Source organism: Oreochromis aureus, linkage group 6, assembly GCF_013358895.1.
Source record: "Oreochromis aureus strain Israel breed Guangdong linkage group 6, ZZ_aureus, whole genome shotgun sequence".
Taxonomy (NCBI): domain Eukaryota; kingdom Metazoa; phylum Chordata; class Actinopteri; order Cichliformes; family Cichlidae; genus Oreochromis; species Oreochromis aureus.
This window is the reverse complement of record NC_052947.1, coordinates 39256396-39280566: the sequence shown is the minus strand read 5'-3', so window position 1 is coordinate 39280566 and position 24171 is coordinate 39256396. Positions and strand designations below refer to the sequence as shown.

General features: G+C 40.7%; 3 protein-coding genes across 9 annotated transcripts in view; 1 reads left to right on the top strand and 2 right to left on the bottom strand.

Moving 5' to 3' along the window:
* The window catches only part of LOC116320248 (zinc finger protein Aiolos-like), an 85890-nt gene that overhangs the window by 27350 nt on the left and 34369 nt on the right, over positions 1 to 24171 (top strand). Inside the window, exons 1-2 of one of the 3 annotated variants that reach the window (XM_039613328.1) lie at positions 20937 to 21099; positions 22534 to 22642. The gene's annotated coding sequence lies outside the window, so the exon portion shown is untranslated. Of the gene's footprint in view, positions 1 to 20936; positions 21100 to 21912; positions 22046 to 22533; positions 22643 to 24171 lie in introns of those variants that run through there. The other 2 variants (XM_039613326.1, XM_039613327.1) reach the window with 2 other exon arrangements.
* Positions 1208 to 5485, bottom strand: ccr7 (chemokine (C-C motif) receptor 7). The gene is made up of 4 exons (XM_031739847.2): positions 5473 to 5485; positions 4915 to 5036; positions 3145 to 3194; positions 1208 to 2909 (listed from the first exon to the last, which is right to left on the bottom strand). Exons 2-4 carry the CDS (start codon positions 4928 to 4930, stop codon positions 1845 to 1847), a joined length of 1131 nt encoding a protein of 376 aa, XP_031595707.1. The 5' UTR covers positions 4931 to 5036; positions 5473 to 5485; the 3' UTR covers positions 1208 to 1844.
* LOC116320263 (SWI/SNF-related matrix-associated actin-dependent regulator of chromatin subfamily E member 1) lies at positions 6837 to 21841 on the bottom strand. 5 transcript variants are annotated; one of them, XM_031739828.2, is made up of 11 exons: positions 21597 to 21840; positions 20875 to 20925; positions 20630 to 20673; positions 18721 to 18825; positions 17840 to 17920; positions 17388 to 17519; positions 17003 to 17174; positions 12345 to 12517; positions 12146 to 12247; positions 10022 to 10283; positions 6837 to 8025 (listed from the first exon to the last, which is right to left on the bottom strand). In XM_031739828.2, exons 2-11 carry the CDS (start codon positions 20879 to 20881, stop codon positions 7820 to 7822), a joined length of 1284 nt encoding a protein of 427 aa, XP_031595688.1. In that variant the 5' UTR covers positions 20882 to 20925; positions 21597 to 21840; the 3' UTR covers positions 6837 to 7819. The 5 variants fall into 5 exon arrangements, with proteins under 5 accessions (XP_031595688.1, XP_031595689.1, XP_039469264.1 ...); XM_031739829.2 differs by having other exon boundaries at positions 18727 to 18825; XM_039613330.1 differs by lacking the exon at positions 21597 to 21840 and adding an exon at positions 21329 to 21486.

Below are 24171 nucleotides of genomic sequence, written 5' to 3'. Positions count from 1 at the left end.
GTCTCGTCTCGTCAGTGCCTTCTCCTCTCTCTCTGTTACCACGTCTGGTGTGGGTCTTTTTGTTACTTCCCCGTTTTATTTTGAAGGTTAGTCTTCTGTTTTGTCTTGCTCTATTTTGACTTTCTGTTTTTCCTTCCTTTGTGGTTGTGAGTGCTGTCCTAAATGTCAGTGTTGTCTCTCTTTCCTTTCAGCTGTGCATTGTGCCCCACTGCTGTCTTTTTAATCAACCCTCTGTACATGCATAGCCCCGTGTTACTCTTTGTCGACTCATCTGTTTTGTCTGTCTTTTGTTTCTTTTGTTTTTATTTTTTATCCTCAACTGAACTTTGAGTAAACGAGTGATGAATTGTATTCTTTCCAAATTTGGCAAGAATCCTTCCCTTATCTGATTTTTGCATTCTAACTGTGACACTAATACTTTGTATTTGTAATTAAAGCAGTAAATCATTGCAGCTGCAGCAATTGTGGCTGTGTTGAAGGGATGTGGTTAGTTAATGGATTCTCGCCACCTTCTGCACCATTTACTAGACTTTTAGTCCAAAATCAGTTTCTGCTCTAGTCCCACAGATACGGCACATCTCATACCTCAGTACCTTCATTCAGATTGGATTTAAGCTTCTTGTTCCAGCATATTTAGATCTATTGAGCTCATCACTTTTTTGTGTTTTTTATTTGATTGGCTTATGTAACATATTCATTTCTCAACTCTTGTGATAAAGTATTTCTTGTCTTGACTCGTCGCAACTCATCTTTTTATGTGCCCTGCTTAAGAAATGGTCAAACTATTCTCCAACTTCATATTTTTATTATTTTATGACTGTCGATACTAGAGTAACTTTGCATGATTCACTATTCAGAATAATCCTTATTTATTCTATGCATTATGTATTTATCCTAGACCTTCATACGCTATCTGAATCATGCTTTAACATCACCTTTTTTTCTGATTGGCTGCCCCTTGCAAACTGATATTAGAGAGCAGGTGAGTGCCAAAATGGATTGAGACGTGTGAAGCCTGAGCTTTTAGCTCGCAGGGATTACCATGATTAATGTGAGCTTCCACTGTTGGAACACTATATACAGGACAGAAAGAGAACAATAGATCCTGTTCAGCTAATATATGAATTATGACAAAGTGCACATTTTTAATTGTAATTTCTCTGAATGTGCCATTGCTATTTTTGATGTAATAAGTGCACCTGAAATCTTGTTTTTAATATATTTAATCTTGTTTTGATAATCTGGGCTATTTACAAATGGCAGAGAAAAGTTACAAATAAAAGGTACACAGCTGGCTTTAGTTTGATTTGATATACCCTGCTTTGAATAACAAGCACAAACAGACTTTTTGAAATAATATACATTGTAGCAAATGCAAAAATGATCATAAAAGTTGTTTAACAGATAGAAATAAACTCGGGTGATAAAAAGAAAAAAAATTATGTAGATCAAACTTCTGCTGTGTATATCAAACCTATTTTTAACTAAAAATGCACTTTTCTGTTTTTTGTAACACTGTGTCGTAAGGTGTTTAATACTGTTGACATTTTTCTTTAAAATCACAAACATCTGAAATATTCTACCTTAGAACAAATATACAAAAACAAGGAGAGCAGAAAAACATCTGGAAATCCATTTGTGTCATTCAGACTTTTTTTTCAAGCAGCGACATAAAATTAAGATTGAGCCAAATTTAGTTCAGCTTATTGGTGCAGTCCTCCACAAAAGTCCCAGTTAAGCTATCTACATATAAAAAATATGCTTTGATATTGGTCCATAGCTCTTTGGTAAGCAGGTGTGTAACACTAGGCTGAAGGTGCTGACTCCTCCATATGGATGCTGTTTTAAGGAGAAAATGTGGTGGTGGTCTCAGTTTCAGTGGGCACTGAGCTCCGCCTCCTCCCGCAGGTATACCTAAAGAACCTCTCCTGGCTCATGCAGCCAAACTCTTTCAGTAGTTTCAGGAGGTCATAACGAAACTTTGTACCGACAAAGGCGTAAACAAAGGGGTTCAGGCAGCACCTCAGGAAGGCCAAACTCTGGGTCGTGTCAGTGGCATAGAGGAGGTCGTTGTCGTATTTGCAGACGTTCAGTACTCCGCGTGCGCCAGCAACTGTGTTCCAAAACAGGACCACATTATAAGGCGTCTGGAAGACCAAGAAGACAGCGACCACAGCGAGAATCACCTTGATGGCCCTATTCCGTTCAAAGCTACGAGCATAGTAAAGGGTCCTGAGGATGCTGCTGTAGCAGAAGGTCATAAACAAGAAAGGAAGGACAAAACCCAAAGCAATCTGAGTCGCCTGGACGGTGATGCGAAGTGGGTCAGAGTTGCTGGAGAAAGGGGTGCAGGTTTTGTTATTGATGGTGGTGTATGCCATTTCTGGCACAGAGAAGATCAGGGCCAACACCCAGACCAAAGCTGATGACAACTTGCTGATAATCACTGCCTGGGAGCGGTGGCGGTGAGCAGAGATTGCTTTGGAGATGGCAAAGTAGCGGTCCACACTGATGAAGGAGAGAAGCAACATGCTGCTGTAGAAGCTGACCTTATAAATGGTGTGCATGGCTTTGCACAGCCCTAGACCCAGCACCCATTCTGCCATGGAGTTGGCTGCCCAAAAGGGGAGGGACAAGGCGAAGAGAAAGTCTGCGAAGGACAAATTGAGCAGGTACACATCGGTCATGGTCTTGAGTCGCTTGAAGTAGAAATAAGTGAGGATGACGAGCATGTTTCCTGCCAGCCCCAGGAAGCAGGTGATGGAGAAAAGGATGGACATAAACACGAGGCGGAACTGGCGATTGGAGTCCTTCACACAGAGTTCAGGAAAGTCACTATAATCCATGCTGGAAAAGCTGTAATCTGTGAATGTAGTGGTTGTGTAATTTCCATCGTCGGACAAGCAAGGCTGCAAAAACAGAGCAAAAAACACATGAAAGAAGTTAAATAACCGAGCAGATCACACAAAACTACACCTGCCACCTGCCTTTTGGTACATTTTACTTTTACACCAACACCAACCACTTCCTGGGGGGAGGGGGTAGTACTTGGTACCACAGGGGAAGACTGCGGTTCGTTAAATACTATTTATCCCAAACATATTTACAGCTGGATGAAGAGCTTCAGTGAGGTGTTTTTCTTACCTTGGAGGTAATTAACCATACCAGCACAGTCGGCAGAAAGTTCTGGAGAGCTGAAAAACAAATGTAGACATTTTATTTATTTATTTTAGAAATAGGATCTGTGAAGACATGCTTAGTGTTCATATAAACAATAACTTTTCAAGATGCTCAAAAGTTAGTTTTGGACTTCCTCAGCTTCTGTGCGAAGGAGGTTTAGTAGAAAATCCATATACATGTATTTCTGTGCAGATAATACCCAACTTCCCAAATCAACTGGTCAATCTTCAAGCATGTCTGCAAGCCATAAAGGGCTGAATGACCTTTACATTTCTACTTGTATTCAAACAAGGGTGTTATTAGTTTTTAATACTGTATTGGGCCTGGACACCTCAAAAATGGTCTAGTTATTCTGGATTGTATTATTTTTGTCCTTCTGTAAGGAAATGTGTTCGTTAACAATTTCACTATGTGCATGTGTATTTTTGCACAATACTAACAGAATAATCAGTTATGTGAGTTTGCATTGGAGTTACACAAATCCAGCAGATGCGTGCGTGGTACAGACCACATCTTTTGAACTAATCAAACTATCAAACCCAAAAAGTTAATTAATTGGTGGTGAAAGGGTGATTTTCTTTATAAAACACATGAAACTCGTGTTTATTTGTCAGCTTTTGACCCAGAGTGAAATTTGATATTTGGCTTTATTGTCAAGTATTATTAGTATAGCACTGGTTAACATTTGAAAGCTCCCCGGTTCTAGCTCGGGAAGAAACACAAATCCTTTGTCACATTTTTGTCATAGCAGATCCATCTGCTGCGGTGACCAACTGTGAATAAGAGAACAGCTGGTTCTTTGTTTTTCTTCTTCTATTATTGTTACGTTGTCTATATGTGTGGGGGGTTTTATGCTTGTAAAATACTTGACAATACCTGTTTTCACTGTTTGACTACAACGACTCTTTATTACTGCTAAACAATCATAGACTGTTTTAAAAGTTTTTCCCCTTCTGGCCTACAGTTATTTATCTTTTCTAATCTGTTTTCGGGGCTTTTGATCATGTGGCCATCGGGGAAAAACTCAGTTCCTTCTTATGAAAGTCATTTGTGGTACTCACAAATCTGATTAGTGATACTGTTAAAATAAATGAGACCTTTAATAGACTGTGACATTACTCATATGTTGATAATATTTAAAACTAAAGACAAGTGTTACCAACTGCAGTTAAATCTGCTTTTATTTCCTAATTGTTGATGTAAATTGTTTTAAATGCTACTAGTGTATTTTTAGTAATTTGGGCTACTTGAAAAATGATACTTTGAGCTGCTCTTTTATTTCCCAAGGGGCTGTCGCAGCGGATGAATCCACATTCGACTTTGCCCAGATTATTACACCAAATGCAACCTTGTGATTTATCTAACCTTGCGACAGACGTATACTAGAATAAACCATGTAAGGCAATTTTTTTTTACCACCAGTAAGCAGTTAACAGGTAGTTGTAAAGTTGGTGAATCAAAGTCTCAAGCTTTCAGTATTTTAAAAAAGCAGCTTTAACACATTATTAAAAAAGTGCAAGTCCATGTTAAGTGTTCAACAGTAGATGAAACTGCCACAGCTCTCTGGTAAAAACAGCAGCTATCATTAGTTTTAAAATAGAAACTTGAGATTTAAGAAACACAATCTTTTTGGTATGTGTTTTTTTTTTGTTTTTTTTTTTTTTTTGCAAACATTCATTCATTCATCACAGCGCACACAAACTTCCTTTAACTATGTTTCTAAGCTCTACTCACCTCTGAGAGGAGTCATGTTGACTGACGGTAGTTCACTGTAGGTAAAGCCGCTGCACACGCAGATCTGTCTATTTGATGGTGCTTTCCCTTCATTCTCACTGACAGGTCTCTGAATTTTTTTCCTGATACCACATCACGTGGTAACCACCACATGTGAAGTGAAACCACATGTCACAAAACTTCAGTTAATGGCGCAGTGATATAAAATGAAATAAAATATATAGATGGAGTTCACGCTACGATGGTGTGTGCCAGTTGGTGTTCTTTGTTTCTCTCTCCCTTACTCTCTCTCTCTCTCTCTCTCTCTCTCTCACACACACACACACACACACACACACACACACTCACTCACTCACTCCTACCTACTACAACTCTTTATTATTTTTTTAAGAGATTATAACTTCTTCAAAATCTTCACTCTACAATGTAACACTACACATGATCTATAGACTAAAGAGAAAGCACAGGTTTGGTGGTTTTCATCACATTGAATTATTTGTTAACACTACTAGCCAACATTGACATTTCTTTGCACAGCTTTTTGTTCCTTGTATCTACCTGAGAAGTCGTGGGTGTTGAGGCGTAAAGCACTTTGAAAATTTCAAATGTTAGTTCAGAGGAACTTGAGTGATTCTGTGCCCAAGGGGTGGCTGAAGTTCAAAGCTACACATTGCAGTCGGCAGATACTAATCTGAGAGCTAACACGTATTTGACCTGATAATAATCAGCATTTGCTTAGAGGTGAATGAAACAGATGACTTCTCTCAATGTTTTGTGTTCATACTGAAAGATAGTTTTGCTTTCATTGACATTTGGTGTTATTACTGTGACATTTAGTGCTAATGCTGGACATGAGGTGAAACCCTACAGAGGTTCTTTTTTTTAACTCAAGATCTGCACTAGCTTTCTGCACACCTGTCTCTCTGCGGTATTGTGGTTTGTTGCTTTCACTTGAGGCAGTGCTAACCACAGTACAAACGTGGCGTGTTACAATGCACCGTAACATCTTTCACGTTGAAACCATCAGATCTGTCAATCGGATGGTGATTAGTTTCCAATCTTATGAGGCTGAAACCTTAAAAATCATTGCACAAAGATTTAAATCTCCTGCCAGATCTGTGGCATTACTCAAAGCACCTAGTGTGTCAGGATCACAGATGAACAGGATGATGGGTACTGCTGCTCTGAAAAACAGGAAGAGGAAATCAGAACAATTCCTTCACATGTTACCCACTTCCCTTACCTGTACTGTGCAAAGGAGAAAATGATATATGCAAGTGCAGTGAGCCATGCCGAAGCTCTTATTTCTGCACCTGAATCTGAATGTTTTACAGTACTGTGATCAAACAGTACAGCTTTTAAGTAAGGCATTTAAAAGCAGCGTGCAGATGAATTCAAAAATATCTGGTATGTTTGTTTAAAAAAACAAAACAAAAAACATCAAAATACATAATCAGAAACAAACACCTTCATACAGGTAATTAATGCACAAGAAGTGGCTGCACATGATAAAAGACAAGAAATTACTTTGTTTATATATGGGGAATTTAGCTGTTAACTAATATTATAAACATACTGAATGGTTTTTTTTTTTTGGGGGTTCAAAATCCTATGTTGCATTCCCATAAAGTTGATTCAACTTACCTGAATGACTGAGCGTACATCAAGACCTTTGATGCTTTGTTCTCAAGTTATTGCATTAACAAGATTTTCAGAAAACTTGACCTCTGACCTTTAGGCCACGGTCACTGAGATTCGAAATTGTCTGAGATTTTTAGCAGATACCCCCCATGGTATCAAAAGTCCTACTATGCTTCGTTCTGGAGTAACAACCTTGGGGTTATGCGCCCGCCCAGCAGGGAGACGACAAAACCCCAACAAGATTTTGTGGCCGATGGGTAAAAATGAAGCGAGCGGTTTCCTTCAGGGTAGAAAAGTTTTATTGGTATAAATATGCAAAAGGAAATTCATTTTAAGACTGCATGTTTATGACTGTTCTTCAAGCTCTTTTTATGAAAATCCATGTTTAAGCAAACCTCGTTACACTGTGTACACAATTACGGTACATTTAAAGGCTTTCTGTTGAAAACCGCAATAATGATCTTAACACACAAATGTTCTAAGCGTACTGCTTTTGATTTGATTGACAGCAAGCAAACTTGAGAACACTGGTAGTTGAGCATTGTACAGCATTGATGATCATGTGATATACTCACGGATGGACTGGGCCGGCCCCAGGACAACCGATACACAAATATAATTTTAAAAAAAGCTGATAATAAATAACAAAAATAGCTACTACTAAATGACTACGAACTCCTGAGACAATACTGCCACTGTAATACTGATACAGAGAGTAAACAAATATTCTCCTGCCGAGGAGATGGTCACTTGGCTCCACTCTTTACAACTCATTTTAAAAAACATGCAAAAATAACAAGAAAAGCAACAATGACACAACAATACAAAGTTCAATATAACACTGAGCAATGTTTGTTTCGTGTGACGGTCGAATTGTGACGGTCAGGATTCTGCCAAAGAGAGTGCTAAAGATATGTTTCAGTATGTGCTGAAGAGGGCGTGTATGGGTTCTTCCAAATGGCAACGCAGCCTGTGGAGAAAATATAGTGCTTTCACATGGGCTTCTGTGACACATTTAGCAGCCATTGATTTTATCATTGCTTTGTCGGCTTCAAGTGCAGGTTTTTTTTCTTTTCTTTTCTTTTTTTTCTTTTCAGAGTGTGTCTGCGAGCCTTAGTGTTCGAACTCGGCCTCAGGCTTGTTAAACATCGAGCCCATCTGAACGCTCTTCATATGCTTTGACAAACCGAGATGACACTGTGCAATATCTGTAATCGTCAGAGTGCAGCAGCCCGGCCAACAGCCTGACAGTTCACTGCCGGACTTAGTGGGCTGCTCGTGCCCTGCTGGGCCCCTCCGATGGCTCGCTAGTCGTGGCGTCTTCCGTTTGAGCGGAGGTGGTTTCTGAACCCGTGTTGCTGTCACTGGTTCCCTCCTCCATGGCTCCCTCTGGGACGCTCTCTTTGTCCTCTGACGCCCCCTCTTCGCTGCCGGGGTGGGCCTCAAGTTCCTCTGAGGTCTTTGGCTTCCCTGAATCAAAGAAATGTATTTGTTGTTATTAAGTTGATCTTCCAGCTGTTGGCATTTTTGGGGCAGGGATGGCATTTCCAATCACAGTTCACATATTTTCATATTGAAGGGAGGCTCATGAATGAAGGTAGCAGTTTTCAGCTGTGCAGCAGGAAGGGCGAAGCTGTTGGTGCACAACTTGATCAAGGAGCTGTTACACTGTTGTTTGCTACTAAAAATACATGTGCATGAAGACAGTGAACCCAGGTGGAACCAAAGGAAACTCTGTGAGATCTGATGTCAGCAGTGCTTGTTAAAAACTGCTGAAGGTAAAAAGTCAATGTGAAACACCTGTTTGACAACCTTAAAGCAGATTTTTGTTTGCTTGAGACAGAGACGGTGCAGCTAATTGAGCTGAGGGTACAGCTGTCTGAACTAGGGCTGCCACAAACGATTATTTTGATAGTTGACTAGTCACCGATTATTTTTGCGATTAGTCGACTAATCAGATCATGCATCCATTGGACGTAAAACGTACAGCTTATTGCACCAGCATGCGTCTGCTCTTATATAACTATCATTAGCTTACAGCTTTAAGTGTTTCAGGTATGTGCTAAGTAAAAATAAAGACAAGATGATAGTTTATTAAATTTTAATAAAATTTGCAGATTGTTTCGGTTAAGTTTAATAAACTCCTTGCCATCTAAAATATAACAGGACACCGAAGTATGTTCTCAAGCATCTCACACTTCTGATAATCAGTTGTCTGCTTGATGTTTATTCAGCTGTGTAAAAACTATAACTTAAATCTCAGCCAAACCGATTTACTCAGGAACAAATAAAATACTAAAAAAAAGCCAAACAATAACATTTTTAAGTTATCTAAGTGACTTATATATCATGTTTAACCTGAGTAGTGAAAGACGGCGGTGGGTTTGAAAACGATTTGCCGGGAGTCCGGTGTTCTCACGGGCTCTAGTGAGCCTTGCCCCCGGCTAGCTATCGAGCTGGTGGGTAACAGACGTCTCCAGCGTCCGGAGCGCTTTTGAAAATATGTGGTGTCTTGATAAACTGACCAGATATTTAAAGTTTACACAGCTACATTCTCGCCTGAAAATATGTTAAACGTTTATTTTGTGACCCAGAAAGATTAATAAGAGTAATATTAAAACTAACTAGCTGCCGCCATTGTTGGAAACTTAGCTGGGCTGCGCTACGAATTCTGGGACAGAGCTACTTCTTCTTCTTGATTGTTTAATGGCAGCTGGCATCCTTGTACATGCAGTGCTGCCATCTTCTGTTTCAGTCCGTTATTACACTCTTAAATCATACTACTGATTCCTGCGTCTTTTGTGATCTTACAAAGCTTCAAACGACGCGTCGACTATTAAATCAGTCGCCGACGATTTTGATAGTCGACGTAATCGTGACTAGTCGACTAATCGTGGCAGCCCTAGTCTGAACACATACAAAATGCATGTTTGCTTTCCTTTAAGTCTCTGAGATTACTTGTAAACCTTGCAGGAGGATGAAGGATACTGTCCCCCTCTCACAGCATTTACATCAGCGCTTTTATTTTCAGGCTTCAGTTACTAGAAGTAAGCCACGAAAGTAGACACACCCATGCTTTTACTAGCATATACACTCTGTGACATTATATAAAGGATACATGTATATATATCATACTGTTGATAGACTCAAGCTACACCATCTTGGACTCCAGGAGGTGATGGCGGTCCCTGCAGCTCAGTGTACTGGTTGGACTGACTTACCAACTTGAACAATGACTAGCTGCAATTCACAACAGAGCCACATGAGTTTAGGGATAGATGGCTGCATATCTCATTGCCCTGGACAGGACTGAGCTTTCAAAATAAGATTGAGAAGTCTGAAAAAGTTTGAATATGTGAAACACAGAATATAAACGTGTTATTAAACCAGGCTATTAAACCACAGATTAAGCTGCTAAGAGTGTCGCGTTGGACACAAGCCATGACTAGTGTCCAGTGTTGCTCACCTGGTGCGTCCGTAGTGCTGGATTCGGTCTCCTCGCCTTCCTTGTTGCTGCCTTCGCTCAGAGAGTTTTGCTGGGGCTTGTTGCCATGTGTTGCACAAATGTGTTTGTCTTCCTCTGCCAGCACGCAGGTCGGGGCCTCTCTTGCACCTCGATCTCCTGCATCCTTCTCACGTTCTGCCATACGTTTGCGGGCTGCTTCTTCTGCTGCAGCAATCTCTGCAGAAATCTTCTCCATGTCCACCTCCACCTTCATGCAGCACAACTGAAAACAACAAACGGCAAATGTGGAATAAATAAGTTATTTTTGAAACATCTGACTGTTTTCTCAGAACTGTAAAGACAAACCTAATTTTCTTTTTGGAAACCACAAACGCATCAAAACAGTTTTATCTCTGCTATAAACCACACAATGCTGCTAGATCTCTCTCTCTCTCTCTCACACACACACACACACACACACACACACACACACACACACACACACACACACACACACACACACACACACACACACAGGCAAAACAACAGTACTTGACATTCATTACACACTCTCTACAACGCTCTTCAGGGTATTTAAATCAGGACTTTCCAACCTCATGTGGCTGTCCTCCACCCACCACCCTTTTCAGCCTCATTTATTTTACAAAATGATGTACTTATGACGGTGACAGAGAAGCAGCAGAGAAACAGAACAGAGCACGTAGTAAATCGTAGTTTTAAACATGTTTCACATGTTTCTGTAGTGTGACTCAAGTAAATGAGAAATGTAAAGGTGGCTACCTTCATGAATAAATCATAGCACGAGTCATACAAGGCTTACACTAAACACTACTTCTTTCATTCCATGCACAAAAACACGCTCTATGACCTTTATTTAAACTGCATGTGAAATATCTTTCTCCTCTTCCCCCTACCCCTCAGACGGTTTCAATCCATTGCTTCCTTTGCACCCTGAACGTGCTTCATCAACATGATTAGCGATGCCTGAATTTGCGCTACCGTGCATAAAATATAACACCTGTACCATTGTGTTAAACGTCTGGCTCATGTGGTTAGCTTTGTGCATCACTTTGCAAAATGTCTTTAGTCAATTGTATTTCTGTTTCTTCAAAAAGATCATATAAGATTTACAGGTTGCTTCAAATTCAAGTGAAAAGGCTGGTTGATTCAGTAAATTGGTGCAGGACGGTAGAATATGACTCAGAATGGGAGTTGAAAGGTTAGTTTTGAGCAAAATGAAATAAAGATAATAACTACACTTTGACAAAAACTGAAACACTGTCTTTAAAAACAATCTTGAGGCGCTTTCCTTGGTTTTAGTCTTTTAGGACGTCAGCCGCCGACACAAAATGTGTTTTGTTTATTTTGAACTTCTTCAATCATAACTTGTGGAATTAAAAAAAAAAGGTTTTATATCTGTTTCGTTCTGACTGGGAAATATAAGCCTGTGATGGTTGTGGTTTTAACAAGTCTGTGCAGGATAAATAAAATTACAGCTTGTTAGAAAGTACACGGATCAGGTCACAGAGCCTTTGGTGCAGATGTTTTGACACTCAGGATGTTGACTTTATTCACAAAGTGTTGTGTTTGTACTGTAATCTGTATCCTGAATTCCTGTTATGTTCCCCCGGACATATCCCCTTTATATTCTAATACTTGTAAAGCTTAAACTGGTGAAAACTAAACAAACTCGCTCTAAACAAGTTAAGAAAGAACAAAACAGAAACAAAAAGTTACTGGAAAATATGACCAGTATTAACTCTGGTGTTAACATGTTTGTGCAGGCTGAATGTGATGTCACAGCTGTCTAGGGAGCACCTACAGCAGGTCTGTCAACTTAAGGACTTGTTCTGTCTGTAACAAGCTCTGTAAAATATAAATGGCGCCACCTGTTGTGCACACCGAACACTGCAGCCCATTTCACAAAATAACAGTTATAATGGAGGCTACAAATTGTGAATGATGACAGCTATATGATTGCCAGAACATGTGGATGGAGTTAGCTGCAGCTTGGGCCTGCGTGGCAGATGGAGAAAGGCCCATAACCAGAGCTGCACACGTCACGCAAAGTGAAGCTTGCGTGCAAGTAGGCAATGACCGAGTTCAATGTAAAAGACGCCGTACCCTTTTGAGCTCGTTTGTGAACGACTCTGTGGCTTCGATGAATTTTCTCTTCTTGTCCTGATGGCGGTCTTCAATCTGAAGCAACTCTGCCTCCAGTTTTCTCTGGGAAACGAGACATGCAGGCACCACAGTTAGGAATTAACGAGCCGATAAAAACAGAGCCGTCAGTGAGCGTTTAAAGATCCCAGTTTGATCCTACCTGATGAACCATCAGGGACTGGACCTGCCGTTTGAGGACCTGCATGCGAGCGGTCGTGACGACGGATCGCACGTCAGGAACGACGCTCTCGCTGAGGATCTCGCTGATCAGACGGTGGTTGCGTTGGAAACGAGCTGCGGCCAAGTGCTTTATAGAAAACCCGTCGTCGTAATCTGAAGACAAGAAACGTATCTGAGTTGATGCCGTACACGTTTATGGGCCTTTCAGAAAGCAAAGCGAAAGAGGCATCAGCAAAAAACCAGCTTAAACAATACAAAACAGAATCACGCAAACATGTATGAAGACGGTGTAAACATACAGAGGATATGGCTCAATATTTATACAGAGTTAGAGCTAAGTATATGCCATTATGTCCAAACACATCCCTAAGCAAAGTAGGTGAATGGCACAGGCAGCCAATTATAACCCACAGTATGTGGACAGATGTTTTAAGCCGTACTCTGCAATTTACATTCATCAGTAAATGTTCCTCTGTGTCGTCTTGTAAGTACAGGACGACTGTGCATCAAGGTAAAAACCTACAAACAGAGCCTGAAGAAAATATTCATGCTAAATTACCCTGTTGTACCACTGATTTGGGAATGTATTCCCAATAAAAGCACAGAAATCCTGAAAGCATCTTTGACACCGATTACAGCTTTGACTTTGCCCGTTAACTGTCGTTTCTATTCGCTCAATTTCAATTTCAGGTTTTATTGTCATGTACAGATAAACAGTGTAGCCACATTTACCCATAATGAAATTCTTTGGCTCATGCTCCTCAGCTTTTACATGAGCATATAGAAAGCATGCAGTTATATTAAGAAGAAAATAACAGAAAAATAGCAGTAAAAATAATAATGATAAAAGAAAAAAAGAGAAAAAAGTATTAAATATTTAGAGAATGTAAGACAAGTTGGTATTTACAGTTTGTGCAAAACTGTGCAATGAGCATTTAAGTGGCATTTGTTGAAGTGACAGTGTGTAGAGTCCTGTAATTGTAGTGAGTGTGTATAAGTTGTTTAAGTGCAGGCTAAGATGTCAGTGCAGCAGTGTATGTGCACAGCTTTGCTCAAGCCACCTAAGAGATTTTCATTAGAAATTAAAACCTATCCCAAGACCACGCTGTATGCAAAACATTCTCTCTATATGAGCACGGCGAGTGATTTATGGGCACAGATGAGTGGAAATTAACCATAAATGTCACAAAGCTTTCACAAGCTCACACTGACTGATAAAGTAAATAATGTATTCAGTGCTCAGCAATTAACAAACTGTGGTTGTGTGGGGAAATTTATATTAGACCACAAACTGTTGAGTTGCACATAGACCTCCAGGTGGAAAACGCTTTGAAAAGTTTTCTGACATTTAAAATGTGTTTTTTAATCAGATTTGACTGTTTCCCACTAAGCACACAATTAAATTAATTTTTGAATAATGCGTTAAAATTAATGATGTCTGTTGACGGGCAAGACTTGTTGCTAGAAAGGTTTTGAGATGACGTGCATGACCAGTCAAGCTTTGCTAGTCAGCACCACAAATATTAAGTAGTTAAACTAATTATTAAGTTAGTTAAATAGTCAACACTGATGGATTAATAATACATTCAGGGTGTAACCTGCCTTTTACTCTGTCAGCTGTGACGGTCTCATCCCCTGTGATCGTAGGTTCAATCAGCAGCCAAGAAAAGAAAATGGATTGACGGGTAGTTAACAGATGACTGTAATATGTCACACAGCCTGGCACAAAGTGACATATACATTTAGCAGGACTTGAAATTTGGTCGAGTGAAACAGTGTTTTCACAGGACTCTATGGAATCCTGATGAACTAAGTCCACCGACTCCTTCCACAGAAAGTAAGAGTGTAAAGTGGTAGCCAGGTTCTGCTAATCATGCACCTGATGAACTGATCATAATCGACTGTAACCACCACTGGAAGTTTCCTGGTCTCGAGCATTCAGGTGTGTGTATAGAATCTTCCCAGGGGTCGACTTCCCAGCAAATTCACCCCAAGGTCAGACTAGAGTAGCCAATTAATCGAAAACTAATCAAAACCGACATTCAGAAACTCTAATCGACATAATCTCACTCACATCTGTTATTTGGCTTTGTTTTTTAATTCGTTAATGTTTAATACTCCCCCGTTTAAAACATAGTGTGTTGTCACATGACTGCCACATTAAGTCTACAACACAGAAAATGAAATGCATGAAAAATAGTTTCAGCAGCCAAAGTTAAGACCGCCAATCTGCTACCACAACTCAAACACTATCGTATTAGCAAAAAAAAATAAAAAATCCCAGCTTTAGTAGCATATTTATAGTACAAACCTAGTGAACTATGAGCGGAGTAGAAAATGTATAGTGCGTAGTAGTAATAATAATAATCATCATCGTACGTACATGTACATCCACCTATGTCGACATCTGCATACCTCACTTGTCTTCACTTACTTATTTTTTACTTGTTTATCTTCCATTATTTTTTATCCTTATTTGTCTTTATTTATCTTGTTCTTTTAACCCTTACCTAAATTGGCATTTGTGTATGGACAGCAAGAAGGAAGAATTTCACTGCACAGAGAAATGCTATTTCTTCTGTACATATGACAATAAACGCTTTGAATCTTGAATCTTTAATCATAATAATCATAGTGCAATTAGAAAAAGACTGAACAAGTATGGCTTGTTTGGTAGAGTTCTCAGGAGAAAGCCTTTTCCCCCCAAAGAACATAGCAGCATGGCTTAAGTTTGTAAAGTTGCATCTGAACAAACCACGAGACTTATAATAATAATAACCAAAGTGGAGACGTTTGATCATATTGCACAGCACCACCACAACTCCTCATACTGTCAGTATGATGGTAGGGGGCTGATGATTTGGGCTTGTTTTTGCAGCCACAGGACCAGACCTCAAAAAATTCTTGAGTCAAACGTGAGGACATCTGTGTGAAAGCTAAAGCTTGGCCCAATTTCAGCCACTAAACAGGAAGTAAATCCCAAGGCCAGCAGCAAATCTGCAACAGAATGACTGAAATAGAATGAAGACGCAATGTGGTGGTCCCAGTCTAAGTCCAGACCACAACCTGATCATAATCCTGTGCATAAACCAGCGCCCGCAAACTTGAATGAACTGAAGCAAAGCTGTAAAGAAACTCTGTCAGAATTGCTCTACAACGATGTGAGACAATGATGAAGTGACAGTTTTCATGTGATGTATGATTATACATTGGAAGTTATTGAAGGCTCTTAATATAAGCGTCTTAAATCCCTCGCCCTGCCATTGGACATACTCCAGCTTCAACATCTTAAACTGCAGCTTGAAGCAATCGTTCTTGTTCTGCTCTGGAAATCCGCTGCGAGAACGATGGCCCCACAAACCAGGCCCTGCAGCAGGCGGAGAGCTGGTGCTGTTGAGCTCACAGAGGCTTCAGAGGAGAGCAGGGACTACTGTCACAAACTGCATTCAGAGACGGGGATGTTTGAGGAACCTACTGGTTGTGGTAATTTCTTATGTAAAGGGACTAAACTTTATTGCAGGAACAAATACAGTGCAATTCTGCTGGAAACAGTGTATTTTCATACTCCATACGCATGTTTAAAAAGAGATCCATTTACTCTTACCCGTTAACAACAATCCACCTGTGTATTCAACATTTTTCCATTTGCTTTTGACTTTGTTGTGGCAAGCTTCACCCTTGCTCACTGGGTATCACCTGAGGTTGCTGGTGCTGTGCACCTCTGTGTGCACCTTTTGAAACTTTCCAGAGAGCAGAAATGAATGTCGTTTGCCACATAGGTGCTCAAGACACAAAAACAGGAAACCATTACCACTCCGAATGCCGTGTGAGAGCATTAAGCTTCTCTATGATCACAAATTACGTCTCACTAATGTGTGGGATATTTCTCAAAAGGTAAGGTCTCCACGTTGAACACTGTTTCAGGTTATTTTCTAGGACACTCAAACCACAGCACCTCAAAAATACCCATTTTAATGTTCATAAACAATGCAACAAACTGATATGTCTAGAGTTTAGAGTAGAAGTGCACGAAGACTTTAATAAAGAGTGATCTCTGTTCGCTCCACCCGGAGAGCTAAATCTTATTTAATCGTTGCTGTACGTGCAGTTTGTTAAGAACAAAGCCCACTGGGATATCAGCTTTGACATTTTTATGGTCTGGGGTGTTTCTAAAGAGCAACTGTTTTATCTGTAGTTTTCCTGTGCATCATTATCGTCTACTGTAACCCAGCCAGACCCCAGACAAGCATCATTTCCTTGAGGTGGGTGTAACTCAAACGTCTTCTTCTGGCTTCTGTCTAACATGGTGTGTGTGTGTGTGCGTGCATCAGTCAGGCTTTATAACAACAGAGCAAAGAATGTAAATTTTGCAATTATGTCTTAACCATTGCCAAAAATACCTACAAAATGTAAACACGTGTGCAAAACAAAGGCAAATTTTGGTCCCAGGCTGGAAGCTTGAAAGCAGAAATGGCGTTTCAAAGGTACCATTACCAAAGATGTTAATGGTTGTAGCGCTATAGGAGGAGGGGGGAAAGATAACACATTCTCTGGGTGTGCGCGCTCGCAACGCTGTGTGGTCGTGCTACAATAATTACAACTCTGTGGTAGTGCTCTAAAGAGCTCAGGGGGCCTTACCATCTGGATCCTCTGCTGGCTGAATACTCATGTAAGGCTCATCCTTGTCCAGCCTGGACTGCCTCTGGCGACTCTCCTCTTCCAGAGCTGCCTCGGCCCGGCTTTTCGCGTTTACGTAGGCCAGGTAGGCAGGCGAGTTGTGATAGGCCTTCATGCTCTCATTATACTCAATCTACAGTGGAAAAGATGACAGGAATGACAAGGAAACAGAGAAGGCAAGCAGACACAACAATGTGGACCCTTGTATCTATCGTCTAGGACAAGATGAGGAAAGAGGTTTACTCAGGAAGGAATGATGATTGGAGGGACCCACAGCTAGTGGGGACACATCTACTGGTCACCCATCAGGAAAAACCCCATAAACACCCCTTGTAAAACAACCAACCTTCTCTGCTTCGTAGTCATTCAAATAATCCTGTTTCTCCTCATCAGTGAGGTCCCTCCACATGCCACCGATTATCTTCCCAATTTCCCATAGCTTCAGATCAGGATTGGAGGCTTTTACTTGATCCCAAACCTGGTGATGAGAACCAGACATGGGTGTGGGGTTGGGTTGGGTTGGAGGGGCTATAGGTGGTTATCTCTTTGCAGAGAGGTCACAAACCAGAGGAGGCCGTGTGCTTTAAGCTGCATTTCCAAGCTCAGAAATCCCACTATGTGATGTGGGCAGTCCTAAGTAATTCCTGGCTTAATCTGGCTTCACACCTACCTCGATAAACAACTACCAAGACAAAATGTACATCTTACTATGCAAACTATGTTAAAAAATCAAAGCATCCCTCTCTTCCAGCTGAGCACATGATGATGCAAAAGGCAGCAGTTAAACACTGTACCTACCTTGCGACTGTATCTCATATATGGCATCAGTGGCTTATCGGGTGGCTTGGGTGGCTTTGGGATATTTATTCCAGAGGAATTCTGGTAAAGAAAGGAAAAAGAGTCACCTTGAGATACGCCTGCTCTGCAGTGACGAGGCATCCACAGAAACACTGTAGCTAAGCTAGGCTGAAGCTTGTGACGCTACAAGCAGGTGATTATGTTCAGGTTTAAACACAAGATCCATTAAAGGAGCTTCTTATCATTTAACTCGATTGCATTGATGACAGTTTGAAGGTATAAACAAGAAGAAGAAACGCCACAGAGTGCACTGCAACAACGCAGACTGTGGGGGGGGAAAAAAAAAAAAATCAAATAGAAAAATCTCACTTAAGCTGAGATTTGCCCACTGCGAGACATAATGCCATTATCAGAGGCAGCCAACCACAGCGTGCATGCAGCGACTAAATTACTGCTCAGCAGCCAGAGCCATGCCGAGCAGCAAAGTCTTTAATGCCATGGCAACATGATGGCATGGGTTACTTAACATGGCTGTCAGAAATGCAGACTTTGAAAGGCAGGTGGGATTTGAATAGACACAGATGGACTCTTAGCAGGTCTCCAGTATGATGGAGGCAGCAGAGGGAGTTTGGGATGGTATGCATCATTTCTGATTCGGTCTCAGTAATGGAATGAGTTTCCACTGTAGGAAAGCAAAATTATGTCTAATCTGATTTACTCTGAACAAAGAAAAGTCAGTCTTATAGCTTGCAAAGGCCTCATCTGCAGCGTCTTCATTTCACTAGAGCAAGCTTTTCAGGAAGTCAGATGTTCTGGTCTGCCTTATACTTTCAGTCACTGCCTTCATTTCTTTGTTTTTTCTTCTATGTTAATATTCATACCGTTACCCGACTGTTGCTGCTTTGGCTCCCTCCCAGTCTGTAGTTGTTGTAGGCCAGATGGCTGTATGGGTTGTACCCCACAAACCCGGTGGTGTTGGGCATTTGCTGATGGAAACAAATGAGACAGAAACACGAATGAGAAATGACATAAAAGAAGAAGAGGGGAAAGCCCAAGACAACGAAAAAAATAATAAAGAAACCAATGAAAGAAGCTGGGAAAATGCAAAAATAAAGAAACTTGCATTCATGCTGGTGCTATAGGAAAATACAGCAGTGGTGTGTCAGCACATCGTTCTGTGACTAAACAAAATCAAGCACAAACTGTACTGAAGGTCCTTGGTGTAATTTGCTGGGGGAGATTTCTTCCCCTCTGGTCTCCATAATTTTGCCTCTCGTGAATTATTTTTACTCCCAGTACGAAAAAAGTTTATCCCCTTCCCAAGGTGATTAATGCTACTTTAACAACAGATACATCTCAAATAAAATAATGTGAGACCATCTGTAGTGCAAACGACAGTAAAATCAGAAACAGACTTTGAGCCTGGTGCCGTTCCATATCTGCCTTGATCTATGCGTGGCTTTTTAGTCTGCCAACAAACACTAACAGGCTGAAAATTATGGCTAGTAAAATATAAAAGATAAAGGATTCAGAGCAGCAGACTGTGATAGGTCCTCTCAAAAGTCATCTTTTACTCCTGAAGTATAAATTAGAGTACTTTGTTGAATTTCTGCCATATTGGGCAACTAGGCAAAATTGATTTAGAGTTAAATCTGTTTTTAAAAAAACAAAAAAAAAATGCTGCAAGCGTTGACTTGCATTTATCTGGTATAACTGTTGCTGAAAGTAACACATGAGGACATCTGGGGGGAAAATGTTATCAGGAAAGCTATATGAGCCTAGCACTAATATTCTGGTTTTATTTGCGTGACTGAAAAGACCCAATCAGGACGCTTTTTGAAGTTTCAGCTGATCCAAACTTAAAACATATTCAATTCGTATTAAAACTAAAACTGATGTCTGGGGGTGATGCTGTGTTCCTCTATGTTGCTTTCTTTTTCAATGACATTATATTTTGGATGCAATCATTTCATAGCATATATGTGAGCCAGATCCTAACTAAATGTGGAGCAAAGAGTAAGTTTGTGTGGGAGAACAGGGGAAGGTGGATCTAATGCTGAGAGGTAGTCAGAAATATCAAAGTACACAGAAACTACACAGGTTACGGCAATCACGTGAAAGCCAAGTACATGTTTTATTTGAATGCAACACGTATAAACGAAGCTAAAATTAGATTTTATGATCTTTCATGATGATGTTTGTACACTCATGTAGCTCTATTTGCACTTCGGCTCCTTGGATTTCAGTAGAGATGCAGCCATAGGTCATCTCTTTCTGAGCCACACACGTTTTGTGTAGGACGCTGTGTGAATATCAATGAATCAGTCATTATGATCCAATACAATCAATATCATGTATACGATTCTACTTAATGAGTACTTTTACTTTAAGATGTACTCTGATACTAAATCTTTTTTTTTTTTATTATTATTAATTATTAGTTTTAGTTATTCTTCATTTACTCTTTCGGTGCCACTTTTCATGCTTTGCTTTCTTTTAGCTAAGTGTTAGAAAAAATCTAAGCTCTATATTTGTCACTGCACCTGAGCGACTACAAGGCCCTGACAAAACATGCAAATCTGCTATAAATCCCACATACCACTTGAAAATCTTTCCCAGTGTTTTTTTTTAAACTGTATTTATTTCTGATATTTATGATTCTGATTTCCTCCAGTACCTCAAAACAAAATAAAAGTCTCCATTTTATGTGACGTAAAACACCCAGGGGGTGGCTGGATGTGGGACTGAAACAGAATGAAAGGTTTTACATGTATATTTGAGAATACTTACAGTTGTAGGGGCAGGGGGAGGTGGAGGGGCATAGGATGGCCTCTCTGTTATGGGAAAGAAATTAATAAAAAATGACAATCAGTCCAGTCTTCTGACTTCCACAACTTACACATTTGCTATGACAGTCTTGTGGTCATGTCACTTCGCATGGATGAACTGAAACACCAGGTCTGATGCATTTAGATACCATCACCTACAAAGAACCTGACTACAATTAACTGGTTCAAACACTCCCAGTGTCTTACTTGACATTTCTGCAGTGAGGAGGATGATTCAGTCTGTTCCAGTCATTGGATCTGCAATAAACACATTTAAGAGGAGGATAACATTATATACCCCAGTGATTAGATGGGAGATTCAAACATAGCATAAAACAAAGAGATGCTGATGAGGATTCAGGCAACAAGGCAGGCTAACGTCCAACTACCATCAATGTTAGCTTGAAGCTAACTGAATTAGCGGATATATCTGTGAGGCAAATTTACTTTGTCAGAATGTAAATGGCATTAATGACCGCGCTGTGTAATTATGAAAGTGTAAATATGATGGTAGGTGAAGAGCGTAGTTCGCAGACGTTAGACTCGTCAATGTTCATCCTATAAACGACCTATAACGTAACTAGCAAGTCGCTAGCTAGCTAAATCTTTTGCTGTTAGGTTAGCCTGTCTGCGCCAAAAGTCAACCTCAAGTTTAATTTACGGTTGTGAGCTGACGTTAAGTGTGGCTGATAAATTCCTAATGATGTGATAGCTGACAGTTCTTGTAGTTCGCTTGGCCCATAAGTTCGTTTGCTCTAAATAACCAGCCGGTTGACGGCTAACTAGCTGAATAGCTGGTAGCTAAAGAAAAGAGAATGACACCTATGATTATTATTAGCATGCAGCGTTAGGCAAAGCCGACATGTCTACAGATATTTGAAATTCCCACGTAATCTGCAAGCATGAATACTAAAGGGCAAAAAACTCACCCTAAAACCTTTAGTCCCCACCACTGTGTGCAGGTTGTGGCTTTGGTAGGAAAGGCTAACCACCTAGCTTAGTGATACAGCTCCCACAATAAACCAGTGAAATGGGGTCCACTCGTATGATTCCTGCAGAATCTTCTAGAACTGCACCCCCACCCTCTCCTTATTACAGCTGTGCCTCGGCTCGATGCTGATGCTCATCGCTCTCTGTTGTCACCGCTGCAGCAGTGACAGCAGAGACGTTTCTCCTCCAGCATTCAGAAGGAAAGAAAAAAGACCATATGGCAACAACAGAGCTGCCGAGTGGGATTTCACATTTTCCCTGCGTGGCTTTAAATTTAAGCTGCAGATGTGCAACGTTGTAGCATGATGTAGTTTGCTCCCGGATTGCGAAAAGCTGACCTGCATTGTCACCCCTGACTGCAAAACGCATCATGTCAAAAATCAGCCAGGTCAGTGCAGATGCTCTGCAGCCATCACCCGTGGAAAGCATATATTATTTCCATGTTAAGGCAGTAAGCTCATTTTTCTTGCAATATAGGGGGAATGATTTCTTATGTCACCATACCATAAGCTGCATTATGGATGCTTCACAGGCTTGTGAGCTTTTGATAAACTCAAGGTTGCCCCATTCACGGCTCCCCTGTTGTTAGGACTGAAATACTTTGCATTCTTGTTCACATTGTCTGAGAGCCGCCCAGGTCAATAGTTGTAATAGTGAGTTCCCTAAAAAAACAAAGAAAAGCCCGTGGGATTTGGCCCATTCAGCCTGAATAGTTCTTGTTTTGAATTTGTTAATTGATTGTGGTCATTGTGACCCTCTTTCTTTCTGTTTACTCTGTACATTTATTTTACTTCTGCATGACCTGCCTCCTGCACAATATGCATTCAGACACCGATGTGAGCTCATCTGGTGCTTCACCTTCCTTTGACTCTCCAGGTAACGAAAGGCCAGAAAGCTGAACGGATGAGACGGAGAGCAGATTCCAAACAAGGCATGGCAAGGACCTTGCTTAACCTTGCACACCTGCAACAGAGTTCATCTGGAGGTAGGGTGGAGGTCACATGCTTCCCGCAAGTTCGGTTACAATGCAGGCTTTACATGGACATTTGTGCAGGGCCTCCCAGGTATAGCTGTGGGATTGTGGATGCCCAGAGGCAGAATATCCCATGTGACACTTTAAATGAGTCCATGAAGCTCCTCTGGTAATGCACAATCAGTCCTTAAGCATATAAAGCCAAAATAGATTCAGGCAGTGGAACTAAGCAGACGTGAAAGTTTACTCTGGTGTTAGATGGCAGAGATATTTTTAGAAGCTGCTAAACTCACATTATCATGATGTAACCTTCCAGAGGTTCCTTGCATGACTGCATCGAGTTTTATGATTAACGCATCAATTTAAAAAGCTTTCACTGTAGGCTGAGGGAAATATATAGTGCCAGATTAAGATGTGAGAACATAAATTCTCCTTGTTCATATTTTCACTCATACCTTCTAAATATTTTATTTTCTACATTTGGTCTCGAGGCAACAACTTCATATACATATTTTTTTTCATAAATGTATTTTTGTTCACCGGATCACTAAAGCTCATTATGTAGTCACGTTTTATTCAGAGGTTTATACCCTGCTTAGTTTGGTCACAATAGCCCAGAGTAACACTCAGTTAAGTACACTGGTTCAGCTGCTCATTAAAGTGATATAAATAACCAATCATGATAAATATCTAATCAGGCATGCACATAGCAACAACTTGGTGCATTTAGCCATGTAGACAAGGTTAAGGCTACCAGCTGAATTTAAAACCGAGCATGGGAATAGGGAAGAAATGTAATTAAATGGCTCGAAACTGCCATGGTTGTTTATGCCAGGCTGCTCTGATTACTTCAGAAACTGCTGATCTGCTGGGATTTCCCCACACAACCATCTCTAGGGTTCACAGAGAATTGTCCAAAAAAGAGAAAATATCCAGTCAGCGGCAGTTCTCTGGTTGAAAATTCCTCATTGATACCAGAGGTCAGAGGAGAAAGGCCAGACAGCTTCGCCCTGATAGCAAAACAACAGTAACTCAAGGTATGCAACCGAAATATGCAGAACATATCCGAAGATGCATGTTGAGTCTTGAAGCAGATGGGCTACAGCAGCAGAAGACCACACAAGGTGCCACTGCTGTCAGCTAAGAACAGGAAACCTAGGCTACAGTCCACACAGGCTTGCCAGAATTGGAGAAGATTGGAGAAGCGTTACCTGGTTTGATGAGTCTCAATTTCTGCTGTGACATTTGGATGGTCAGAATTTGGTGTAACCGGATTGAGCGAGGAAGTGGATGCATCTTTGCTTGCATCGGCGGTTCACACTGGTGGTGGTGGTGGGGGATATTTTCTTGGTACACTTTGGGCTCTTTAGTACTAACTCAGCATCGTTTAACCCACAGAGCCTTAACGAGTATCGCTGCTGACTGTGTCCATCCTTTTATGACCACAGTGTCTCCGTCTTCTGATGGCCGCTTCACCATGTGTGAGTGGAGGTGCAATTGTGCTTTTATTTTTTATGGTATAGCAAAGTGATCCTGAGCAT

Bases quoted from the DNA above. Each gene is read 5' to 3' on its own strand.
- LOC116320263 (XM_031739828.2), bottom strand. The intron at 18,826-20,629 runs GTAAGTATTCTC...TGTTTCCATCAG, and splicing joins CTCCCCCTGCCCCTACAACT to CAAATGCCCAACACCACCGG. The intron at 17,520-17,839 runs GTAGGTACAGTG...TCTCATCACCAG, and splicing joins ATATGAGATACAGTCGCAAG to GTTTGGGATCAAGTAAAAGC.
- ccr7 (XM_031739847.2), bottom strand. The intron at 2,910-3,144 runs GTAAGAAAAACA...CTGTTTTTGCAG, and splicing joins TATGGTTAATTACCTCCAAG to CCTTGCTTGTCCGACGATGG.